This window comes from Chinchilla lanigera, unplaced genomic scaffold, assembly GCF_000276665.1.
Source record: "Chinchilla lanigera isolate Chin_1 unplaced genomic scaffold, ChiLan1.0 scaffold00007, whole genome shotgun sequence".
Classification (NCBI taxonomy): domain Eukaryota; kingdom Metazoa; phylum Chordata; class Mammalia; order Rodentia; family Chinchillidae; genus Chinchilla; species Chinchilla lanigera.
Window position 1 is genome coordinate 4,277,500 of NW_004955408.1, and position 26,223 is coordinate 4,303,722.

At 37.2% G+C, this 26,223-nt stretch overlaps 1 protein-coding gene across 1 annotated transcript in view; it reads right to left on the bottom strand.

The window, feature by feature from the left end:
* Aff4 (AF4/FMR2 family, member 4) overlaps positions 1-26,223 on the bottom strand; it is a 57,465-nt gene that overhangs the window by 29,770 nt on the left and 1,472 nt on the right. The window contains exons 2-5 of the mRNA XM_013508370.1: positions 24,653-25,432; positions 23,092-23,136; positions 18,629-18,715; positions 1,383-1,419 (exon numbers count right to left, since the gene is read on the bottom strand). Coding sequence (XP_013363824.1) covers positions 1,383-1,419; positions 18,629-18,715; positions 23,092-23,136; positions 24,653-25,432 — 949 coding nt within the window. The remainder of the gene's footprint in view (positions 1-1,382; positions 1,420-18,628; positions 18,716-23,091; positions 23,137-24,652; positions 25,433-26,223) is intronic.

Here is a 26,223-nt window from a genome sequence, read left to right on the forward strand (position 1 = left end):
GGAACAAACACACACAGAACCGTTTTTAACAGCAAAAGCTGAAATAAATGTTCGTCAGTAGAGGACTGGTAAATAAAAATTATGATCCTTCATTCAAGACAATTTTAGTGTTAGAAAGAATGAACAGAGCTTTTATACTAAGAGTAATACAATTTTAAAACAAAACAAGATCACAAAGAGTAGACGCAGCTTATGATCTTCTTTGACACAGCTTCAGGAAGAGAGAATGAGGTGGAATAGAACAAAGATGAGACTTTTTTTTAAGACAAGACCTTGCTATGCAGGTTGGCCTTGAACTCACTATGTAGCCCAGGCTGGCCTCGAACTCACAACAATCCTCTTGCCTCAGCCTCCTGCTTGCTGGGATTATAGGTGTGCGCTACCATACCCAGCCAGATGAGACATTCTTTTTTTTTTTTTGAGACAGGGTCTCAACATGCACTTCAGGTTGGCCTTGAGCTCACTTTGTAGCCCAGGCTAGTCTCAAACTCACAACAATCCTCCTGCCTCAGCCTCCCAAGTGCTGGTATTACAGGCATGCACCACCACACCCAGCCTGAGACATTCTTAGAAGAGCAAAATTTTTGTACATATCAACAATGTCAGGTCCCTTTTTCCTTTACTTACAACTACAAAGCAGAACTAAAATGGTTATACAGATATAGAAAGTTTAATATTAAGCAATAAAGCTAGTTCCATATCTGTGCATTAAGTTCACTAACAATAACTAGCAAAGGATCAAAAAAATCCCGTATTTTTATCTCTCATAATACCTTAAAAGCAGTATAAATCTAAATTATTTAAAAAGTGGTTTCTCTTGGCAAAAGAACTTTTGTTACAGGGCTTTAGGGTAAAGTTCAGACATTTGTGATGGTCCCTGACTTCAGTACCACCAATCTACACATCTCTTGGGATCACATGTAAATTCCCAGTTGTTCTAGTAAGGTCAATGGCTGAGGTGAAAGTAGGGTTGTATAACACCGTAGATTTTCTATCCAGACCATAAGACACAGGAAGAGCAGGGAATACATAGAGATAGGAAGAACAGAGTCATGGGTAGCTAAAATAACCTCTTCTTGCCTACAGTTTTACCATAACAAAACCAAGTTATCTTCAAGGAAGTGGAAAGACAGAACTATGGTTCCTGAGTTGATGAGCTGCCCCTAAAGTTGAATTTATAAACTTTCAACTATGAGTTCAAATAAAAAGTTTACTTTGATCTCTTATGACCAACAGTTCCTATTTTTTAAAGAAGCAATTACTATTTATCAAATCATGTAATTATGATAACTCAGAAAAGAATTACTAAAATAATCTGAGGAGTACCCCATATGCTCAATTAACCACTTAATTTGAAAACTGAAAGGAAAACAAATACTCACTTTGTTCTCCCGGGCCAAAACTGGACTGCTGAGACTCCTAAAGAAAAAGAACATGAAGTTATACAAAGTGATTTTAAGAGAGAACAGTTCATTAGTGAAAAATGCTTTCAATTAACATGAAAGTGCTTCCAATACTGAAAGAATGTGATGGCATTATTTAATTAGTGATGGCAATTTTGTGGTCAATACTGGACTTTACCTAAGGTTTACAAAATCAACTTAAAAATGCTTTACAAAAAGCATTAAATTACTCAATAGTCTTTATCATTCATTTCTTTCCAACAGCACACATAGCACTCCTAACTTAATTTGGAGGTTTAGAGAATAAATAATTTCAATTCAAGAATTTTGGTCTCAAGAAAATGCTTGATTTTTAATTTTATTTTTTATTTTTTTGTCTTTTTGAGACAGGGTCTTGCTATGCAGTTCAGGCTGGCCTTGAGCTCACTCTGTAGCCCAGGCTGGTCTCGAACTCACAATGATCCTCCTGCCTCAGCTTCCCGAGTGCTGGGATTACAGGTATGTGCCACGATGCCTAGCTCAGATTAATTTTTTTAAAAATGCAATACTAAAAACAGTATACTAGGTAAATATAACTGTACAACTTATATACATTGAAGATACCATCTCTATGGACCATCCCTCAAAAAAACACAAACGCCCACAAAAATCCACAGATACTGCCATGTCATTTTACTCCTTCTCTATGTTCCCAGTATCTTATAAATCATCAGAAATTTCAGAAAGAGACCATCATCTTTGTCTTCCCAAAAGTCCTGTAATAGTATAGCACCTGGCACTAAAGAAACATTAACATAACAGAAACCAAAATGTTACTGTCAATGAAAGAAACATGGCTTTCCAAGTAATACTCATGATTAGAACAAGTGTTTTATATGCTGTATTTCCAGGCTGAGTTTCTAGTGGATCCTTGATGTAGTACTACAATTATATAGTGATGCCTCAAAAGCCTACTTAAAAATAAACATCATCTTCCCTTACAATAGAATTATTTAGGGCCTGGTGTATAGCTCAGCAGTGCCTGCCTAGCCAAGTGCAAGGCCCTGAGTTTGATTCCTGTTTCCAGAAACAAAACCAAAATCAAACCCAGGTAACAACAAATTTATTTGTGAAAAAGCAATTCAAACAGTAAGAAAGCTAAATTACAGTTTTTTGGTTTTGTTTTTTTGTGTTTTTTCTTTTTTTAAGACAGGTTATCTCTATGTAGTTCATACTGGCCTGGAACTCACTTTGTAGCCTAGGTTGGCCTTAAGCTCAGTGATCATCCTGCTTCAGCCTCCAATGTGCTGGGATAACAGGTATGCACCACTACACCTGACTGAATGATAGTTTTGCTATTTAAAAAATACAAATCTAAATGAGGCATGGTGGTGCACAACTGTAATCTCAGCACTCTGCGAGGCTGAGGCAGAAGGATTCTAGGTTTGAGCCCGGACTAGGTAACTCAATAACTTATCAAATACCTGTGTCAAAAAATGGATGGGGGACAAAAAAGGGACGGGTTCATGCTGGGATATAGTTCATTGTGAAGACTATGGGTTCAATCCCCAAGACTATGCCTCAAATAAGGTTGTAAACCTACTATCTACAAGTATTTGATTTTCAAGAAGAAGCCAAGACCACCAATAGAGAAAGAATTGGTTTTTTTAACAAATACTGCTAGGGAACTGAAAATCTGCATGCAAAAGAATGAAGTCAGACCTTTACATTATATTGTACAAAAAAATTAAGTCAAAAGGATCAAAGAGCTAACAAATGAAAAACCCAATGCTATAAAATTCTTAGAGAAGAAAATATGATGCCAAATCTTAATGACCTTCAACGTGGCAGAGAATTCTTATATATGGCACCAAAAGCATCATATACCATCATAAAAAAAAAAAAGATAAATTGGACTTCATGAAGATTAAGAACTTTTGTGCTCCAAAGGATAACATCAAAAAGATGAAAAGAAAATTTACAAAATGGGAGAAAATATCCACAAGATGAACTGGCATCCACAATATATAAGGACCTCCTGCAATTCAAAGACAACCCAATTTTTAAAATGAGACAATCATCTAAAATACTAGACATTTCTCCCAAGAAGAAATATAAATAGCCAATAAGTACATGAAAGATGTTTGATAGTATGGAAATATAAATCAAACCCTTGATGAGATACTACTGCATATTCATTAAGATGACTAAAATAAAAAAGCCAGGCATGGTAAGCACATGCCCATAGTCCCAGCACTCTGGATGGAAGCTGAGGCAAGAGGATTCCTGTGAGTTCAAAACCAACTTGAGTTTCATAGTGAGACCCTAAAAAAAAAAAAATTCAAAAAGACATATAACAAGCATTGACAAGGATGTGGAGAAATCTGAATGCTGGTGGGAATATAAACTGGTACAAGTGCTTTGGAAATATTCTGGCAGTTCCTTAAATGATTAGACAGAGAGTTAACTATAAGATATAGATTCTCTATATGTTTATATAACCAAGCAAAATGAGAACACACGTGCACACAAGTACTTCTCACAAGAATGCCTATAGCAGCATTATTCACAATCAAAAAAAGAAACAACTAAAATAACAAAGAGCTGATGAGTGTATCAATAAAATGTGACTCGTTGGGGTGTGGTGGTGCACGCCTATACTCCTAGCACTTGGGAGGCTGAGGGGGAGGATTGCTGTGAGTCCAAGGCCAGCCTAGGCTACAAACTGAGTTCAAGGCCAGACTGGGCTGTAGTAAGCTCAAGGCCAGCCTAAACTACAAAGTGAGACTTTGTTGCAAAAAACCTAAATATATCAATAAGACTCCTACAATGGAATATATGTCCATAAAAAGAAACTGATATTTGCTGTAACTTGGATGAAACCTGAAGACATGCTAAGTGAGAGTCCAGTTACAGAAGGTCACATCTTCGAAGAGCCCATTTCTATGAAATGTCCAGAACAGAACAATTTATAGAGACAGACTGGTGGTTGCTCAGGAGGGAGAATAGAGGGGTAAGGGTATGAAATTTCTTTTTGGAGTGACAAACATGTTCTACAATTATAGTGATGGCTTCACATATCTGTTAGTACACTCAAAACCACTGAATTGTACATTTAAAATGATGAATTACACGGTAAGTGAATTTTTGGGGAGTGTAGTACTGGGGAGTTGAACCAGGGCTTTTACACTGAGCTACATCCCCAGCCCTTTTAAAATTTTGAGACAGGGTCTTGCCATATTGCCCAGGATAGGCTCAAATTTACAATCTTCCTGCCTTAGCCTCCTGAGTGCTGGAATTATAGGTGTACACCACCACATCCAATTCAATCATGCTTTTAAAAATTATAAATAGAATCCAGCCATGGAGGCGCATGCCTGTACTCCCAGCACGTGGTAGGCTAACACAGAAGGATCACTGCAAGTTTGAAGTCAGGCTGGGATCATTCTGAGTTTAAAAAGTGGTGTTGGGAAAACTGGGTATCCACCTTATGTAGAAGACCAAACTTGCAACCTTACCTCTTACCTCATACAAAAACCAAATCAAAATGGGTCAGAGGCTTAGATATAAGACCTTGGAACTGCTAGAAGAAAACATGGGGAAAACACATGAAACCATAAACACAGGCAAAGACTTCCTACTGGGCATGGGGGCACACACCTGTAATCTCAGCACTCCTCCAGAGGCTGAGATAGGAGGATCAGTGTGAGTTTGAGGCTAGTCTGGGCTACATAGTGAGTTCAAAGCCAGCCTGAACTACATAGTGAGACCCTGTCTCAAGAAAAAAAGACTTCCTGAATAGGACTCATAGCATGAAAAGTATCAAGAATCAACAAATGGGACTACATCAAACTAAAACGTTTCTGCTCAGCAAGAGAAACCACCAACAGAGTAAGAAACAGCTTACTAGAATGGGTGAAAATCTTTGCTGGTTATTCTGACAGGATTAATAACCAGAATATATAAAGAATCCAAAAATCTAAATACTAAAAAATTAAATAGTCCAATCAATAAATAGATAAATGAAGTTAACAGACACTTCTCAAAAGAAGTACAAACAGCAAGTAAGTATATGAAAAAAATGTTCATCATCTTTAGCCAGTACAGAAATATAAATGAAAACTATGCTCTGATTCCATCTCATCCCAGTCAGAATGGCCATCATCAAAAAGTACAAAACATATTATGCTAGCAAAGATGTGAGCAGAAAATGAACACTTCTACATTGTTGGAGGTTCCTCAAAAAACTAACAATACCACATGACTTAGCTATACTCCTCCTTGGCATGTACTTGAAGCAATTAAAGTCAGCATACCACAGGGATAGACCTACATACTCATGTTTATCGTGGCACAACTCACACCAGCACAACTCACACAGGGGTATGGAACCAGCTTACATGCCCATCAAGATGAATGTATAAAGAAAATGTTGTATATGTAATGGAGTGCTATTTAGCCATAAGAAAGAAATAAATTAATTCTGTCATTTACAAAAAAAGCGGGGGAGTTTGGCTCTGAAGACCACCATGTTGAGCAAAATAAACTGGGCTCAGAAAGACAAATATTATATATTCTCCTGAATATATGGACTCTAAGAAAAATAAAGTAGAAGGGACACTATTATTAGACAAGAGGAAGGGAATAAGGAGAAAGGCAAACTATTTTCTTAAAGAGATTTTAAAACAAAGATTAGTAAAGCACCTAGGTAAAAAGTGATTGGTAAAGAAGAAGGTACAAAGAGCAGATAATTTAGGTCTATCACAAATACAACTACATATCTAATTAAAACTAATATATAATTCCTTTTTCTTTTGTATTATTTTATTTCCACAACCGAATGCTTGGTATACTGACAGAAAACAGTTATTTTGTATTTCCTTATAACACACACACACTTGCCTAAAAAACTTAACAGTAAAGGGAGAGAGGGAAAAAAGGAACAGCCGGAGAAAGAAGGTAAATCTGGATTAGCAACATATAATGGAAGACAAACAAAAAAGAGGCTAAAACAACACTCAGTGCAAATGAGAAGCCCAATGAAGATAAGCAAAAAACATTAACTGGATTTACCAAAAATGGATTTGGATTATAATCACCAATTTGCCATTGATCATCTTAATGAAAATTGGCACATGCTAGCCTCCTTTCTTTTTGGGTATCCAGCTTAGAGAGAGAATATTTAAATGGCACAGTGTTACACCTGCAGCTGCACTGTCAGAGGTGTTCCAAACATGTGGTGAGTATGTGCAGGGGCAGTGAATCGCTTTAACATCCCCTGCCCTCAATTTTTGAGAGAGTATCCCACTAAATTGCTTAGTTACCCAGGCTGGGCTCAAACTTGAGCTCGTGATCCTTCTGCCTCAGTCTCTCCAAGTATGGGCATCACTGGTGTGCACCACCTCAGCCAGAGGGCTCCAACCTTTTACTTTCAACCTAATCCTGTATCTGTCCCACAAAGAAAACATCCAGAGCACTTTGCTGGTAAATTTTATCAGACATTTAAGGAAGAAATAATATCAACTCTCTACAAACTATTTCAGAAAAGGACCAGGGAGAAGTTACATTCCAACTCATTTTGCAAGGCCAGAACTTAATACCAAATTCAGATTAGAAGAAAAAAAGGAAGCTTCAAGAAAAAGCTGGGCATGGTGATGCATGCCTGTAATCCCAACACTCAGGAGGCTGAGGTAGAAGGATCGCCTTGAGTTCAAGTCCAGCCTGCACTATACAGTGAAACCTTGCTTTAAAAAAAAAAAGGAACAACAGATCAAGATTTTTCAGGTATACAGTTACAAAATTCCAATTCTAAAACATTTCCTTGAAAATCAAACACAACACTATATAAAAAACAGACAATACTTAATGAAGTAAAATTTATACAAGGAATGTAATGAAAAATTAGCCCATGTTATCCATACATTGAAGACCAATGATGAAAAAAATCTATTATCCTATCTGTAGATTCAAAATAAAGTATTCAACAAAATTTAGAATTCATTCCAAATAAGAGCTCATAAGCCAAGAGGAAGAATTTCTAAATCTTAATATATGTATCTCTGAAAAGCTTACCACTAACACATTAATTATGAAAGACTGAATGCTTTTGCATCTATGGTCAAATACAAGGTAAGAATATCTACTCTTACCTCTTTTGCTTGACCCTTACTAGAAGTTCTAGCCAGTACAATAAAGCAAGGATATGAAAAGAGGCACCCTGAAAGCAAATTATATTCTTCATTCACAGAAGACATGATCACCTAGTAGAAAATTCTAGTGGTATCTTCAAATATGCTACTAAGATTGAGTAAAGTTAGAAAAATTGCGAGATAAAGGTAAGAATGGTGGCACATGCCTGTAATTCTAGTACTTGGTAGGCAGAAACAGGAAGATCAGTGTTAATTTGAGGCCAACCTGGGCTACATTGTGAGCTCAAGGCCAGTATGAATTATACAGCAAAACCTGCCAATCAATCAATCAATAAACACACATCAAATGTATTTCCACAGACTAGTAAGGAGAAAAGTCAGATACTTAAATTTTTATTTAAAAATAATACAGTAGGCTTAGTCATAATACAGTAGGCTTAGAGATGACAATAGGAGATGTGCGATACCTGTTTCTGGAGAACTACAAAACAATCCTGAAAGAAAGTAAGCCTAAATAGAAAGAAGGAAGCAGTGTTCACAAGTCGGGAGACTCAACACTGTTAATGTCACTTTTGCCTGTATCGATCCAGAAAGCCAATAGAATCCCTATGAAAACACCAAAATTTCAATGTTGAAATTGACAAGCTGGTATTAAAATTCATCTTAAAACACAAAAGGCCCAGATAATTCAAAACAACTTTGAAAAATAAGCATATAATTGGACAATTTACATTGCTATAGTTTTATACTAAGTCTTTTTTTTTTTTTTTTTTGGAAACAGGGTCTTGCTATGTAGTTCAGCTGGCTCTGAGCTCACTATGTAGCACAGGCTGTCCTTTAACTTGCAGCAATCCTCCTGCCTCAGCCTCCCAGTGCTGGGATTACGGGCAAGCGCCACCACACGCGGCTACTACTAAATCTTTTTTTTTTTTTTTTTGGTTTTTCTCCGGTACCGGGAACCGAACCCATAACCTTGCACTTGCCAGGCAGGCGCTTTTGCCGCTGAGCTAAATCCCCAGCCCCGCGGCTACTACTAAATCTTGAGGGGAGAAAGTCAAGTAAGGTTGGTACTGACAACATAACAGACAAACAGATTAATGAAATAAATATAACAGGGTCAGAAATGTACCCTGTGTATATGGTCAACTATAATTGCAATGGGAATTTAATGCAGTGAGAAAAAAAGTTTTAAATAAATATGTTGGAATAACTGGATATAACACACAAAAAATGAACTTTGTTCCATATCTTGTCAAGATATTTGATATTAAAAAAATCAAAGACCTAAATATAAAACATAAAAATTATAAAAAGTCAAGAATAAAATGCAGGAGATTTTGAGTTATAATTTATATCTAGATGCGCCTCTAAAACTCATGCCTTCATAGGTGGAACGCTGGGGAGTGACTAGATTGTTGGCATATGACACTGTATTAGTCCACTTACTCGTTTAGCACAGTTCTGGGTATGGGTGATGGATTTACTGAAGAGACAAGTCCCACCACCCTGAGTATGGGTGGCACCAAACAACAGGCTTGCAGTCTGGATTCACTAAAAAGGGAAACAAGGAAGTCCCATTGCTTCCTGCCTGAACTCTTTCTCTTCTACCATGCCACCCTATCTTGGGGCAAGCCAGCTATAGACTGAAAACCTCTACAAACTGTGAGCTAAAATAAACCTTTCCTCCTTTAACTTGTGGGAGTGGGTATTTTGTTCCAACAACAAGAAAGTAAAAACAGTGACGATTTCTTAGACCCTGAAAAAACATAATTAGTAAAAACAAGAAAACCTGATAAAGTGGACTTCATCAAAATTAGTTAACTACTGTTGTTAGGAAGACAGTTAATGAGAACGAAAAGGCAAGCCACAGGTCGGAAAAACACTTCTGCAAACCACAAATCTGACAATGAATTTATACTCAGAAAATACAACTCTTAAAAAGTAAAATGATACAATCCAATAAAAAAGGAGACAAAAGATTCACAGATACTATAACCAAAAAACATAAGCAGGTAAATACATGAAAAGATATCAATGTTGAGCATATCAATCCTTACTGAAGATGTGAAACTAGAACTTTCATGTTGTCTTTAGTTTTTGGTTTTTTTTTTGAGACAGGGTCTTTCTACGTAATTCAGGCTGGCCTGGACTCACTAAGTAGCCCAGGATGCCTTGAACTCAAGGCGATCCTCCTGCCTCTGCCCCCTGTGCTGGGATTATAGGAATGTGCCACCACACCCGGCTCTCATGTACTATAGGTAGGAGCAGAACAAGAAATGGAGGGCAATGTACATAGGAACTTAATGTACCACAAAGGTAGAATTTCAGTTTTTTTATTATTAAAAATTAGATTATTTGTAGTAATTTATTTACAAAAATGGCACAATGGGCTAGCCATCTGGAAGAAATGCATGTCACACAGAAAAATTCCAGACAGATTCTAGATTAAATGTAACAAAAATAAAATAAAACTTGTAGGAAATTCATAATAATCTTGAGATGACAGAGGCATTTTTAAATAGGACAGAGGAGCCAGATGTGGTGGCACACTCCTGTAATCCCTGCCTTCGCGAGGCTGAGGCAGGAGGATCACTTCGAGACCACCTTGGACTACACGGTGACTTCAAGGTCAGCCTGGACTACATAGTAAGATCTTGTCTAAAAAAAAAACAAAAATAAATAAAACAAAATGAAAATAATATATACAACAGAGAATTCAGAAACAGTAAATGAAAAGACAAGACATTTGAAAATGCACAGTTTAACTTTTTTTTTGTCTTTTTGATATAGGGTCTTGCTATGCACTTCAGGCTAAACTCACAGTGATCCTCCTGCCTCAGCCTCCTGAGTGCTGGTATTACAGGTGCTGGGATTACAGGCGTACACCATGAACCCCAGCACAATTTAACATTTTTGTATAGCAAAAAACACAAACATGAATAAAATAAAACAAATGACTGGGAAAAATTTTAACACATCTATTCAGTTAAATTATTTCTTTAAACAACTTGTATGTGGTATATGCTTACCACTGAGTAAGACGAAGATTCCCGCCTACCTGGCAAGCGCAAGGTCGTGAGTTCGGTTCCCGGTACCGGAGAAAAACAAAAACAAACAAACAAACAAACAAAAAAAAAGACAAAGATTCCCACCCCAGCATTCATGGCACAAACCTTCTAGTGATAGGTGATTCATATGACTCATAACATACAAAGAGTCCTTACAACTGATACCCAATAGAAACATGGTAAATAAATATAAATTATTCACAGAATTCCAAATAACCATAAAGATATTAAATGACACCCGTTGCACTAGTAAGAGTAAAATGCTTACTGCTTCCCAACTATGTCTTTAGTTACCTCTTGCTGGTAGTCTGAACACAGCCATGATGGAAATACCATGGAAATCAGTAAATGCTACAAGTCAGGGTTTTATTTATTTTGCTGATTGTCTAAACTTAAGAAGAGTGATAAAGCCGGGCGTGGTGGCGCACACCTGTAATCCCAGCACTCGGAGGCTGAGGCAGGAGGATCACTGCAAGTTCAAGACCAGCCTGGGCTACAAAGTTAGCTCAGGGCCAGCCTGAACTCAAGAGCAAGAGCCTGTCTCAAAAAGAAAAAACAAAACAAGAAAAAGAAGAGTGATAAAAATATTTAAAATGTAGGTTAACCTTGAAAATGTGGCACTGTCTGTAGGCACATTACGAATAACAAGAAATATTAAATAAATGTTTTTCCTGTACTTGAAAACTACTATCCAATTCAGCAAAGTTACTCCCCTCATTGATCAATCAGTGAAGTTCCACTAGGTAAAGCTAAAACTGAAAGAGGTCCTAAATTAGTGAGTAAAATTTGTATAAAGATGAAAAATAAGTTAATAGACCACAATTCAGATTTAATGACAATACACTTATTGGGAAGAGTCAGTGAATGGAATGAAACTCCATTTGTCAAATCATGGCTAAACTGCAATCACAGACTGCATGTTGTTGTGAATTCAGCAAAAATCAGCCAAAACATTTTGTAATATATAACTGATTATACAGAACTTACGATGAAGAGCTCTGTATAACTGTTTACTGTTTGTAAATTGTGCCTCTTTATTATCTATAGTATCTATAATAAATTCACATACATAAACAAAAAACAACTTAGGTTAATGATTACCATGGGATAGAAAATAGAAGGGGAAAAAAAAAGAAAACAGAAGGGAAAGAGGATTATGCAGACATATTTTCTTTTCTTTTTTTTTTTTTTTCGGTACCAGGAATCAAACTCAGGACCTTGCGCTTGCCAGGCAGGCACTTATGCCCCTGAGCTATATCCCCAGCCCCAGATTGTGCAGAAACATTAGAAAACTTTTGGGGATTTGTTCTGGTATGTTCAGAACTGATATGTTTATTATCAATTATGGTGATGGCTTCATGGCTGTACACATATGTTGAAACTTAACAAATTGGATAAGTATACGTCATTTGTTGAATTGGAAGCCCTAATAAAATTATTTGAAAGAACAGCATTGGGTGCAGCAGTGCATGTCTGTAATCCCAGCACTCAGGAGGCTTAGGCAGGACGATCAACTCAAATCCAAGGCCAGCCTAAATGACATAATGAAATCCTGTCTCAAAAAAAACCAAACTGCTGGTCAATGAAACAAAAGTCAAACTCCAGAAATAAATCCATACTTACGTTTAATTGATTACTGACAAGGGTGCCAAGACAATTCAATGGGCAAAGAGTAAACTTTAACAAATGAGAGGCAACTAGATATGCACATGCACGAGGACAATTCTGGATGCCCACTTCACTCCACAGACAAAAAAGTTAACTCAAAATGTATCAGCAACTACAAGGTGTGGTGCTGCACACCTGTAAGCCCCACACTCTGGCAGGCTGAGTTAGGAGCATCACAAATTTGAGCTCAGCCAGCATTTTAGTGAAACCAGTCTTAAAATAATAAAAAGGGGCCAGAGAAAGAAAAAAAAAAAAGGGATGAGAGAAAAAGGTGAAGGAGGAGGATAGAGAAAGGAAAGAATGAAAGGAGGGATGGAGGGGCTGGGGATTTAGCTCAGCGGCAAAAGCGCCTGCCTGGCAAGCGCAAGGTCGTGAGTTCGGTTCCCGGTACCGGAGAAAAACCAAAAAAAAAAAAAAAAAAGAAAGGAGGGATGGAGGGAGGGAAAGGAGGAGGGAAGGAGGGAGAAAGGGATAAAGGAAGGTAGGTTGGCTGGTTAAATTGAAAGACATATTAAAAGAATGGAAAATGGTAAACCAGACTAAGAATAAATGCCAAGAAACCTGAAGTGACTAAGAGAGTATGAGGAAAAGTAGACTTCATAATAAGCACTGACAGAAGGAATAAGCATTGACAGCAGAGATAAAAAGGGCCACCTCACAATGATGAAAAGGATCAATTCAGCACAGAGACACAGTAATCTTCAGTGTGTAGATGCTTAATGATAAAGCTTCAAAAAACAAAAAGTAGCCTGCTGGGCATGGTGGCGTATGCCTGTAATCCCAGCACTCAGGAGGCTGAGGCAGGAGGATAACTTCAAGTTCGAGGCCAGCGTGGGCTACAAAGTGAGCTGAACGTCAGCCTGAACTGCTCAACAAGACCCTGTCTCAAAAAGACAAAAACAAAACAAAACAAAACAAAACACAAGAAACAAAAACTGATAAAATTTTTGAAAGGCAAAATGAGACAAATCCATTAAGACAAGATGTCAACATTCCTCTCAGTAATTGATAGAAGTAGAAAGTCAGTAAAATATAGATGACTGATGAGATAAGTAGACTCTCAATAAAGTTGATATGAGTTATACAGAGAATATCTAGTACTGTGAAATACTAAACAAAAAGGTCATATACTGAGCTATACATCAAATTTCAATGAGCTCACGAAAACTAAAAGTATACAGCATATACTGTCTGAGAAGAATACAAATAAATCAGAAGTCAATAATAGAATACTATCTTAAAAATACTCAAATATTTGAAAACAAATCCATGTATTTCTAAGTAACTCATGATCAAAGACATCACATAGAAAATCAGAAAGTCCACTACACTGAATATGATAAAAACAGAACATATAAAAATTTGTAGGATTCACCTACACCAGGACTTCAGCAAAATCAGTAACTTTAAATACATTAGAAAACATTTATAATGCTATAAGCTTCTACTTTAAAAGTAAATAGAAAGAAAAGAAAAAATCACAATAAAAGCAAAAATCAAAGAAACAGAAAATGGGATAAAACCTCATGAATCCAACTGATAAACCTCTAGCTAGACTAATGAAGGAGGAAGCACAGGTGCAGGTGCAGGCACGCTCGCGCACACACACACACACACACACACACACACACAATCACCAATAACCAGGAAAAAAAAGTACTTCCCTACAGATTCTGTAGACATTAATAAAATAAGCATAAACAAATTACCAAAACTGACACAAGAATGAGTAGATAATTTAAGTAGTTCTCTATTTTAAAATAGAGAATTTATAATTAAAAACCATAAAATATCTGATCCCCAGCATCACCAAACAAATAAACAAACAACATAAAGTAGGGCTTGGTGGTAGAGCATGTGTTTAACATAGGTGACATCCTGAGAATGATCTCCAGTAGCTCACACAAATGAGCAAACACAACACTACAGGCCCAGATAGCTTCCCTGCTGAATTTTAAGACACTCCAGAAAGAATTAACATCAATATTCTACAAACTATTTCAAAAAATAAGACATAAAGGAAACATCCCTGCTCCCTTTAAGAGGCCAACACAAGCCTGACACCAAAACCAAATAAAAAATTAAGAAAACTTCAAACAAGCCCCAACATCTCCACCAAAAACAAAACAAAACTTTTTTACTAGTGCTCACGATTGAACCCAGGGCCTCATTCATGCTAGGTAACCACTCTAACACTGAGATGCATGCCCAGCTCAAAACAAAACTTTTTGAACTGGCATTTCAAAACAACAGAGGATGACCACTGCTAATCTAAAAATTCAAAATAAAAAATACTCCAAAATCTGAAACTTGAGTACCAACATTAAATTATAAACAGAAACTTCAACATCCAGCCTCATGTGACAGGTTATAATCAAACAGCAGGTGCACTAAAAATATTGTATAAAATTATCTTTAGGCTGTATGTATAACGTATATATGAAAATAAATGAAGTTTGTGTTTAGGCTAGGATGTCAACCCTAAAACAGCTCATTTCTTACAAATATTCCAAAACCCCCAAACATCTGGATTTGGGGAGGTAACACAGGATCTCCCTATGTAGTTCAGGCTGGCCTCAGCAATCCTCCTGCCTCAGTCTCCCAAGGGCTGGGTTTACCGGCAAAAACACCCAAAACTGAAATGCTTTTAGCCAGGCATGGTGGTGCATGCCTATAATCCCAGCACTCGGGAGGCTGAGGCAGGGTCGTTGTGGGTTTGAGACCATCCTGGGCTACAAAGTGAGCTCAACACCAGCCTGAACTGCATAGTAAGACTCTGTTTCAAAAAGACCAAAAAACAAACGAACAAAAAAAAAGAAATGCTTTTGACTTCAAGCATTTTAGATAAGGGATACTCAACTTGTCTTTAATGTTCAACATCATCAGTAATCCAGGAAATACACATTAAAATAAAAATGATGCACCAGTGAAAAGCCTGGGAAAATGGCTAAAAGTATCCAGTTGCATTGGTGCAGGTCTATAACCTTGACATACTGGGAGGCTAAGGCAGGAGGATTCCAAGTTTTAGCACAGTATGGGCAACTTGCAAGATCTTGTCTTTAAAAAAGAAAAGGGGGGGGCTAGCTATGGGGATTTTTGGGAAAATTTTTAAAAAGGCTACAAGTACATATGCTTACAACAATAAACGTAGGCATGAATGTAGAACTGAAACTATCATCATGTGCAGGGAAGGACAGAGTGTTGTAGGAGTGTGAAACAACCACTGTGGAAAACAGCTTTCAGTTCATCATAAACTTAACATGCCTTTACCATAAAACTCAGTAAGTCTACTTTGTATTACATGGCCCAGCATTTACTCCTAAGAAAGAAAACGTAAGCACACACACGTTTAAATCAATGTTTATAGATGACTTGTTCTTAACATCCTAAATCTGAAAATAACCCACATGTTCTTTAAAAAGTGAATGGGTAAACAAATTTTGGTATTCTCATACAACAGAATTGGAAATACAGAGGAAATACTACAGATACATGCCACAATAGGGAAGGAGTATAGATCAATGGCAGCATTTACATTTTGCGTACACAGGCCTGGGTTTCATCCCTGGCACATACACGCTCACACGCGCACACACACACAAACATGGAAGAATTCTAAAAACATATGCTGCTGGGCACAGTGGCGCACACCTGTAATCCCAGCACTCGGGAGACTGAGGCAGGAGGATCGCTTTGAGTCTGAGGCCAGCCTGGGCTACAAAGCTGAGTTCAAGGATAGCCTGAACAGCATAGTGAAACCCTGTCTCAAAAAGACAAAAATAAAAGCAAATGCTGAATAAGAAAAGGCAGGCAAAAAAGAGAAGGCAGGTACTGCATGAATATTACTCCGTATGGCAGAGTAATACAAACAGACTGAGTAAGTGTCAGGGCCCGAGGTGGGAATTGACTGGACTATGAAGAAATCTGAGGGTGACAGAAATGTTCTAATTCTTGATTAGTGTAAGCAGTTACACAGATGCATATGTATTCCCAATCTCAAACTAAGGCCAGGCTTAATGGCACACACCCATAATCCTCAGGAAGCTGAGGCAAAGGGATCAGGAGTTCAAAATCAACCTGGGCTACTACATATGGAGCACAAGGCCACTCTAGACTATATGGTGAGACCCTGACTCAAAAACAAAAAACTTCAAACTACATTTAATACAAGTATGGTACTTAGTAATCAGAAAGTTATAAACCTATCTATCTCATACATCACTCACAAAAAGTAATTTGGGTTAAAGATAAACATAAAAAGCAAAACTAACATGGTAAAATGCCTATAATCCCAGGACTTAGGAGGCTGAGGCAGAAGGATCGCTGAGAGCTTGAGGCCAACTTGGGCTACACAGTGAGTTCAAGGCTGCCCTGAACTATACATAGCAAGATCCTGTCTCAAAAAACAAACACTAAAAACCAAAATCAAAAACTAAAAATACATTAAAAGAAAAATATGGTCAGGTTTGGTGGTGCACACCTGCAATCTTAGCACTTGGGAGGCTGAGGCAGGAGGATCATTGCAAGTTTGAGACCAGCCTGGGCTACAAAGTGAGCTCAAGGCCAGCCAGAACTGTATAGGGAGACCCTGTCTCAAAAAGACCAAAAAAAAAAAAAAAGAAAGAAAAGAAAAATATGAGGGTATGTTTATGATTCTGGAGAAAGATAAGCCTTATTTAACAAGACATTAAAGCAAATCCTATAAATAAAGGGAAGAATATATTGCATTTATCAAAATTAAAATTTTCTAGACCATAAAACTTAGACAAGAACCTAACTGGGAGATACACTTGAAATTACTAATTAGAATCCAGAATTCAAACGAAACACAAAACCAAAAAGGGAGCTCTCTTAAACTCCTTATGTACAATATGCACCCCAAATGGCAGGAGGAACAGGAAGATGCATGAAGAAATCAAGTTGGTAAAATAAACTGTATCTGCACCAACGCCCCACAATAAATGTGATTATTATGTATTGCAAACATGTACTAATAAAAACAAAAATTAAAAAAGACAAAAAAATCAAATGGATGACAAATACATAAAGATGATGACCCTCACTAGCAATCCAGCAAGTAGAATGACGTTTTTCACTCAAAAGATTGGTGTTTAATAATATCAAATGGTGCTAAGCATATATGAAATAATAGGTACTACAAAGGAAATACTGATACAAATCCTTTAATGTAACTATAGACTTTTGAGACTAAAATAGTGAATATCCACTCATTTTATATCAGCAATTCTCGTTTTACATCCTAAAGAAATGTTCATGCTCCAGGTATGGTGGTACATGCCTGTAATTCCAGCACTATGGGTGCTGAGGCAGGAGGATCACACGTTCATACCCAGGCTGGGTTACTTAGTGATTTAGTGAGACTCTGCCTAAAAAGAAAAAAAGCACTGGGGATGTAACTCAGTGCGAAGATCTGAGTTCAATCTCCAGCACTACAAAAACAAAAGCAAAACAAACAAAAAAGTGTAAGAACAACCCCACATATCCACATAAGAACGCATGAACAAAGATAACCACTAAAGAAACATTTCAAGAACTAAAAAGTTGGTAATAACTTAAATACTAAAGAGAAATGGCTAAATAAACTAGGATATATGTATTATATTATAGATGAAGTTAAAAGAAATAAAAGACTTCTATATGTACTAACATGGAATGGTCTCCAAGACTATAGCTGACAGATTAATGATACAGAATATATATGTATAGAAATAAAAAATGCTTATATGTAATAACTGCATACACAAATTATGTACATATGTAAATACATATAAAAGGATTTGCAAAGGTACATATGAAAGCAGCTCTGATGAGATGAAGGGGACAAGATTTGGAAAAGGCTACGATTAGGGTTCTTGGTCAAACTTTCTCAAGGAGAATGTATCATTGTATTATTTGTTTAAGTACTGTACAAATTTATGTTTTAAAAACCTGCTGATTTTAGACGGGTTTACAACTGTTGCTTAAGGAACCTCCTTCCATGGCCATTGCATGACTGCTGCCCTCTGCTGTAAGGATCTCCTCAAAGAACAGTCTGAGAAGCCCCTGCTACCTTTGGTCTAGAATACCATAACAGTTTATAATAAACAGCAACACTTTTTTAAGTTTCTCTCCATATTACCTTCCAGTCTTTCTTAAGTGCTCCTCAGTTAAGATGCCCTTGATTCCATTAACCTGTTTAAATTTCTGCATAGTAACTGTCAGTATCTGAACTATTTATTCAACTTGTTAAATTTATACTCTAGTTCCCACTAGAATGGGAATGACAATTTTGAACTCATATGCTTTGAACTAAGCCGTTTAGAGTTTTTTACATTACAGAAGACACATTTTATTTACTTACCTTAGTTGGAAAAGGAAATTTGGAAGGTTCTGTTTTGCAAGGTGTATGAATAGCCGTTAGAGGGGGAGGCCATGAGTGCGTCATCTCCTGAAATGTAATTATTACAGTTTGTTTTCAACCAGGTCAAGGATTAAAAACTATACAGCTAAAAACCAGATTTGTACTTATAAATACTGGTTTCTTGATTGCTCCTCCGAAATTATTTTTAGTAAGTAAGTATTAATAAAGCACAACTGGGTGCAAGGCACTATGGGGCTGGTAATAAAGGAAGGTAAATAATAAATACTCCCTGGCTTCTAGGAGTTTACACTTAGGATGATGAAATCTGCTAATAATGACAATGACCAGCCAGTAATCAAATACAAGGCACATAATAAAACACTACTGAGGACAGTTTGCCGGGGGGGTCAGGGGAAAGGGATAAGGAAACCGCTAGCATTTACCATGTACCCTCAATGGACTGGACAGTGTGCTCAGTGTTTTACACGTCTGTTGCTCATTTAGTACTCAGATGCCATTATGACACAGATACCATTATTATCCTAGCTCTATTTATTCAATAATTTATTCAAAATTACACAATTAGTAAATAATGGACACAAAATTTTATCCTAGCAATACTGACTATAGAGCACATGTGCTAACAGAAAAATTTGGCCAGGGAAGGAAATCAGAAGGGAGACTTCAAAAGTGCATGAGGAAGGAAACAGACAAGCAAGATGTTAACTACAATTTAATTTCATGCTTTCTAATCATGCCAAATATGGCCAAATGGGGTTTAGATAAGATCACTGTATGGATCTGGGGATACAGCTCAGTGGCACAGCGCCTGCCTAGCAAGCACGAGGTCTTGAGTTCACCTCCCAGTACAAAACCAAAAAAGAAAAAGAAAAAGAAAAAAAAAACCACTATGTCAGAGTAGCAGCAGAGAAAGAGGCATGAGACTTAGAATAAGGAGGAACTATTCTACGTCTGACATTTACTTCACAATAAGCCATCAAGTAAATCAAAGATGCTACAATGCCTAGGAATTTATCCTACAGCGATAACTACAATTCTGTGAAGATATACATTTCAGGGGCTCACATTTTAAAAAATGGAAATAACCCAGGTATCTAAACTGATTAAATAAATTAGCAGACATCCATACAATAGAACGTCAAGCAGACATTAAAATGAGAAATTCAACTTCTAAAATGAAATGATGTCCACAGTGTACTGTTAGGTGGCAATCACAAGTCTTAATCTATCTACTAAATGTTTATATATGAAAATGTCTCTGAGGGGCTGGGGATTTAGCTCAGGAGCGCAGCGCCTGCCTGGCAAGCGCAAGGTCGTGAGTTCGATTCCTGGTACTGGGGGGGGAGGGATTGTCTCTGAGAGGACAATTAACAGTGGATCCCTTTGGGCACTACAACAACAGAAAGAAAAGACCAGGGCACTTGATATAGTATATACTAGGACTTCTTAAAAAAGCCACATGCACATAAACTGTTCTTTACCCTCTTACAACACTCTTAATATTTCCTACATCCAGGTCAAAAACTTCTACTCCACGTGTACAGCTATCATTATTAGCACCACATCTCCAGGGCTCAGCACATAATAATTAGCATGCTTTGAACTAGTAAATCTATTTTTTTCAATAAAACATTCATTGAAATTTTTTCTTACATTCATAATGGGGTTCTAGAAACTGTATGACTACAAATCATGAAAATAAAAATAAGAAAACCTGAAGGGAATATGGGTCTGAAGTTTCTTACACACTGCACATAGGGAAAAGGAAAAGAAACTTATGTACCCCAGGCTTTGGCATTGACATCTTCCATCTCAAATAATAAAATACTCTCTCCCATACTCTCTCTGAAAATCTATTTTAATTCCCTATCATCAAGTGACTGAGCATCTAAAGTACTCAAGGCTGTGTGCCAAGCTTTACATATATCAAATATGAAATAAATGGTCAGCAATATCAAACAGATAATTAAATGCAAGAAAATCTTCCAGGTACTAAAATTCCATGCATTGCTGAGGATTTAGAAGGAAAAATATAATGCTACCTTGGGTTTTATATACACAACACCTAAAAAAATGTTACAATTTAAAGGAAATAGTTACCACTGTGATCTAACATAGGAAGAAGAAGGTTTGCATTGGGATTCTAAGGAAAAAGGAAACTCTATTACTGAAAAGTAAGGGAAAACACCCAAGCAAGTTTACTTTATGGAAATATAAGAAGCCAGGTTGCCAGGCATGGTGGCATGAGCCTGTAATCAGCACTTGGGAGGCTAAGGCAGGAGGACTGCTGCAAGTTTGAGGTCAGCTTGGGTGACATAGTGAGTTTAAGGCCAGGCTGAACTGTATAGCAAAACCCTGAGTCAAAAAAAAAAGGAGAAAAACAGTAAGCCAGACAAGGCGGTGCATGCCTGTGATTCCAGCAGTCTGGCAGGCTGGGACACGAGAATTGCAAGTTCAAGCCCAGACTGGTCAATTTAGAATTTAGTATTTAGCAAGACCTTGTCTTGAAATAAAAAAAAGGGACTGAATCTGTAGCTCAGTGTGAAGGTTGTGGGTTCAATTCCCAGTACCAAAAAGCAATTCAGAAAAGTGCTCAATCAGTAGTAGGAGAGGCTAATATTGGTCCGTGGAGGGTCTAGAATGTTAAATTTGGACTCTCCTCTTTCTAGGGATCTTAGCCACTAAAAATTTTAAGAGAAAAAAAATTAAGTGATGAAGACCAGGGACTAAGAATATAGAAGCAATGCAGAAGACAGATGAAGAGACTTTAAAGGCAGAAAGACTCAAAACTATTAAAGCTCAAGACAGCAGAAATACAAAGGAATAGATACATATTCAATGAAATTTCAAAATCTACACCTAGTTTTATGATTAAATAGAATATAAGAGGATGAAGTCAAGAGATGAGGATTCTATACAAGCAAGGGAGAATGGTGGTACTACTAATAAAGGAAGTCTGACAAGTATGACTTTATATACGTTGAGTCTGAAAGCAAACAAAAATTCAAATGGAAACCCAGGTAAGAAGCAATTCAGAGAGATAAACAAAAACCCAACGAAGACAGGCGTGGTGGCACATGTCTGTAATCCCAGCACTCAGGAGGCTGAGGCAGGAGGATCACTGCAAGTTCAAGGCCAGCCTGTGCTACAAAATGAGTTCAAGACCAGCCTGAACTACAAAGTGAGACCCTGTCTCAAAAAGACAAAACTAAAAAACCAAAGGAGTCAAGGCAGGAGAAAGACTGATAGCTGTTTAACAGATTAAGCCAAGCAGGGTAGAAAAGGTAAATTAAAGTCCAGACAAAAGAGACAAGCAGAATATACCCATACTTTAAAGAGAGGTCATATGGCTTGCAAAAAGGTAGAGAACAAGAGGCAAGCAAAGTGGACGGGTAATAAAAACAGCAAAGCACAACAACAGTCAAGAAAAGAAGAATGACGTTTCCAGAAAAAAAAAACTTTAAAATTCTCAAACAGCAAAAACTGTAAAGAAAATAAGAACTCAAACCAGCATGGTAGCACAAGCCTGTATATAATCCCAGCTACTCAGGGAGGCTGAGGCAGAAAGACTGCAAGTTTGAGGCTTGCCTAGCATATATGTGAGACCCAGGTTGGATCCCCAGTACTGCAAAAAAAAAAAGGGGAGTTAATTTAACCCCTTTAATTTTGTATCCCAAAAGTCAGGGTTAAATTAAACCCCCACTGTAAAGGAGAAGGCAGTAAGCAAGATGCTAGAAGGAAAGGGAGATTATAGTAGGAATGGGAGAAAAAGTGTTGAAACAGGCTGTCTCAAAAGTCCATAATGAAATGCAAGTACAAACACAAAATTTCAGGAGCTTCCCCGTGCCCCACACCAAAAGGTTCAAGAAATATACGACTGACAGTTTTTTCCTCTGAGCAAAAAAGCAGTCACTGTTACTTCCTAACTCACTGGACTTTCTTTTCAACAGAAGTTTTCTTTTTCCAACAGAGAAATGTACATTTTTGGTCATGTCCAGATTTGAAATATATACAATGTACATTACTCAGAGAAGCCATTTTGTTGTAGGATTTCACTATCATATGCACATGAACGACAGAACAAGCTCGTTTCAACATAATGGTTTGAATGGTAACTCAGTTTTTTAGTGCTTCAAATTATTAACTAATAAAAATGAGAAAGTGCAGCTATATTTGGTTTCTTCCTCTTTTCAAGGCAATCTGCTAAGATCAGAATTTGTTTTACTTAAAAACAAAAGTCAGCTCTTTGAAGACAAATAGTAAATCACGTGATTCAGAATGTAAGTGTAAGCAGAACAATTATTTATGATGAATACAATCAAGTTATACATAAAACCAATTGTTGCTTCAGATCCCTTGTGAAAGACAGGTGGAAGGAGGATAAGAAGGGGTCAGAGTATCATAATTAAACAAAAGACACTGAAATGGCTTAAAAAACTTACTTTCAGAATTTCATCCACACAGCTCACATCACCAGAAGCTGATGCCTTAAGAAAAAGAAATACACATGAAATTTGGAATAACTTAAAGATTTTTAGTATTTACTGCACAGATTTAAAAACTTTAGAAATGATACAAAATTTAAAGGTGTATAATCCGACTATTCTAAATCAGAACACTAGTTACAATATTTGAACTAATTTCTCTAAATATAAGCTTTATTTTTTATTTATTTATTTTAAAATTTTTATCTTTTTGAGACAGGGTCTCGCTATGCAGTTCAGGCTGATCTTGAGCTCACTTTGTAGCCCAGGCTGGCCTTGAACTCACAACGATCCTCCTGCCACAGCCTCCTGAGTGCTAAGATTACAGGCGTGCGCCACCACGCCTGGCTCTAAATATAAATTTTAATTACAAAACTGCATAGCTTGAAAACCTTAGCCGGGCATGGTGGTGCATGCCTGTAATCCCAGCATTTGGGAGGCTAAGGCAGGAGGATTGTTGCGAGTTTGAGCCCAGCCTTGGCTACAAAGTGAGCTCAAGGCCAGCCTGAACTGCATAGCAAGACCTGTCTCGAAAAAAGGAAAAGAAAATCTTGTATTTTTCAGAAGTTTAAAAATTCCCATCTTTTTTTATACTTTAAATAATTTTTAAAATGTAATTTTTCAGGTAATCATACTAATATATCTCATTTCATATGTACAGTAAAATGAGTATTACTGAAAGATTACTGATCTGGAACACGATGGACATTTTACACTCTTAAATCCCAGCCTTATTCTAAGGCACAAACAAGAATTAAAGAGCTAAATTCTGTTCTTTAAGAAGAATTAAAGAGCTTTACTGTTCTCTGGAGAGGAGTAATTAGATGACAAATGCAACTAATGTTGTTTCCCAAGGCCACAGGAAAGATTCTTAGATGTTCTGGAAACAGTGCTTTACGTATTCCTGATTACTCCTCACAATTTTGAACCATGAGTTTTGATTTTTGGCTACTAACATTGTTTTTTGAATTTTTCATTGTACAAACTACATTAAAAGATACAATTTCAACTACTGTACAATGATTGCTTACTTTATTTCAAATACTGTTTTAATATGCAGTTATACTAGCTGTCTCAATACTTTTCGTATAACTAAGAAAAGGATGATAGCATCCAAATGACACACACTGCCATGGACCCAAAGATCCCAACCATCACCACAAGAACTATGGCCCACACCTTATTCATGAGATTACTGTAAGAACAGAGAAGTTAGTTTTCTTTTTAAACTTTAGAGGAGAAAAACTAAAGTACTAATGGGTCATACTTTTATTCCATAACTGACTTGCCATTTTAATATTTAAATGTTAAATGAATGACATCTTCTTTCTTTTCCCAGAACTGGAGCTCACAGCCTTATGAATCCACTTGAGAGTCAAGTCTTTTTTAAACCACCCCCCTCATCTTAAACTTTTATATTCTTTACTATTAATACAAAAACGAAGTTTAAATTCATATTTCCATGATCAATTATTTCACATAGTCACAATGTTTAAAAAGCTCTAGATGTGCAACTTACATCCAATGGCTGGGAAGGTATTTTCAACTTGGTGAGATGTGCTTTGCTGCTGGGCTTCAGCTCAGTCATACTGTTGCCATGAGACTGGCTGCTATAATGCTCAGAGGACAGCTTTGGTTCCATGGACTCCTGCCCATCCATGGGCCGCACATAGGCAGTGGGCTTCTGTAACATTGAACTGGATTTTGATATCAACGAAGGTGGGAAAGACTGATTTGAGTGTTGCCCACTTGAAAAAGGTACACGGGAAGGAGAATCCCAATTGGCATCAGGGTCTCGAGGTGATTTGGATCGCTGATGTTCCTTGCCATGGTGATCACTCCCATGAGATCTGGAATGACTAGAGCTTAATGAAGAAACAGCCTGGGGTTTTCCAGGGCTAGAAGATCGTGATTTGGAGTGTTCTGATCCATGCTGGCCTTTTTTCCGGCTGCTGCCATATGAGTCACGATCATGCCTCTGGCCAGTGCTGTTAGTGCTGCTACTGCTTGCACTGGTCCTCTGGCTACTATGTCCACTCTGTAAGCCTGAGGACCGCTTCTGAGACTGAGAAGGGCCCGGTGCAGGTCCTACAGGGGTCCATTTGCTACTCTGATGAGAGTTTCCATGTCTCTGTTCAAAGAAATTTGGCTTTGATTTTTCATCATCTGTTGTTGGTATTGCAGGCTTGGGAATTGCAACAAGCTTTGGTATAGCTCTGTCTCCTATGAAATCCTTCATTTCTTCGTAGTTTCCAAGCATACTCTGAATACGACTTGATAACTTATCTTCTTTGCTAGTCTACAAAAAAGGCAGAATAAAATTACTCTATTAGCATAATCAGAAACGAGATGATTCTGGCTAACCTTCAAATGTAAAGGGGCTTTTCTAAGGTAGTCTTTTTTTTGTTTGTTTGTTTGTTTTCCAGTACCAGGAATCAAACTCACAACCTTGTGCTTGCCAGGCAGGTGCTGTGCCACTGAGCTAAATCCCCAGCCCTCTAAGGTAGTCTTCATCTGATATCTTAAAGTTATTATCTATATGCAATCTCTAAATATATAATTTTCATGGTGAAAAAAATTCACCAAAATTATCTGAAAATAACCATGGTAAAATACAAATATGGTATAGGACACTAAGAAACATACTGGTTCCAGGCCAGGAAAAAAAATCCAAATTTCACCAATAAAAATTCTGGACCAACAGTAAACGTCTTTCGAAGAACAGAAAAAGTATTCTGGCCAGGCCACGGTGGTGTCTGCCTGTAACCCCAGCCTGTAACTCAGGAGGCTAAGGCAGGACCACTGAGTCCAAGGCCAGCCTGGGCTACATAGTGAGTTCTAGGCCAGCCTGAACTGTATAGTGAAACCCTGTCTGAGAAAGACAAAAAAAAAAAAGATAGATAGAAAAGTAGTCTGCCACTACGTAATTAAATTCCAGACCAGTAGATTAGCTAACATTCATATTTCGAATACTCTATAAAAGTACTATGTCCCTTATAATTCAATGATATAGTTAGGAACAAAAACAGAAACTTAGTGAAACAAGTTATACCCAATTGTTTAATTTTAATTCCTTCTGCTATTGTGACT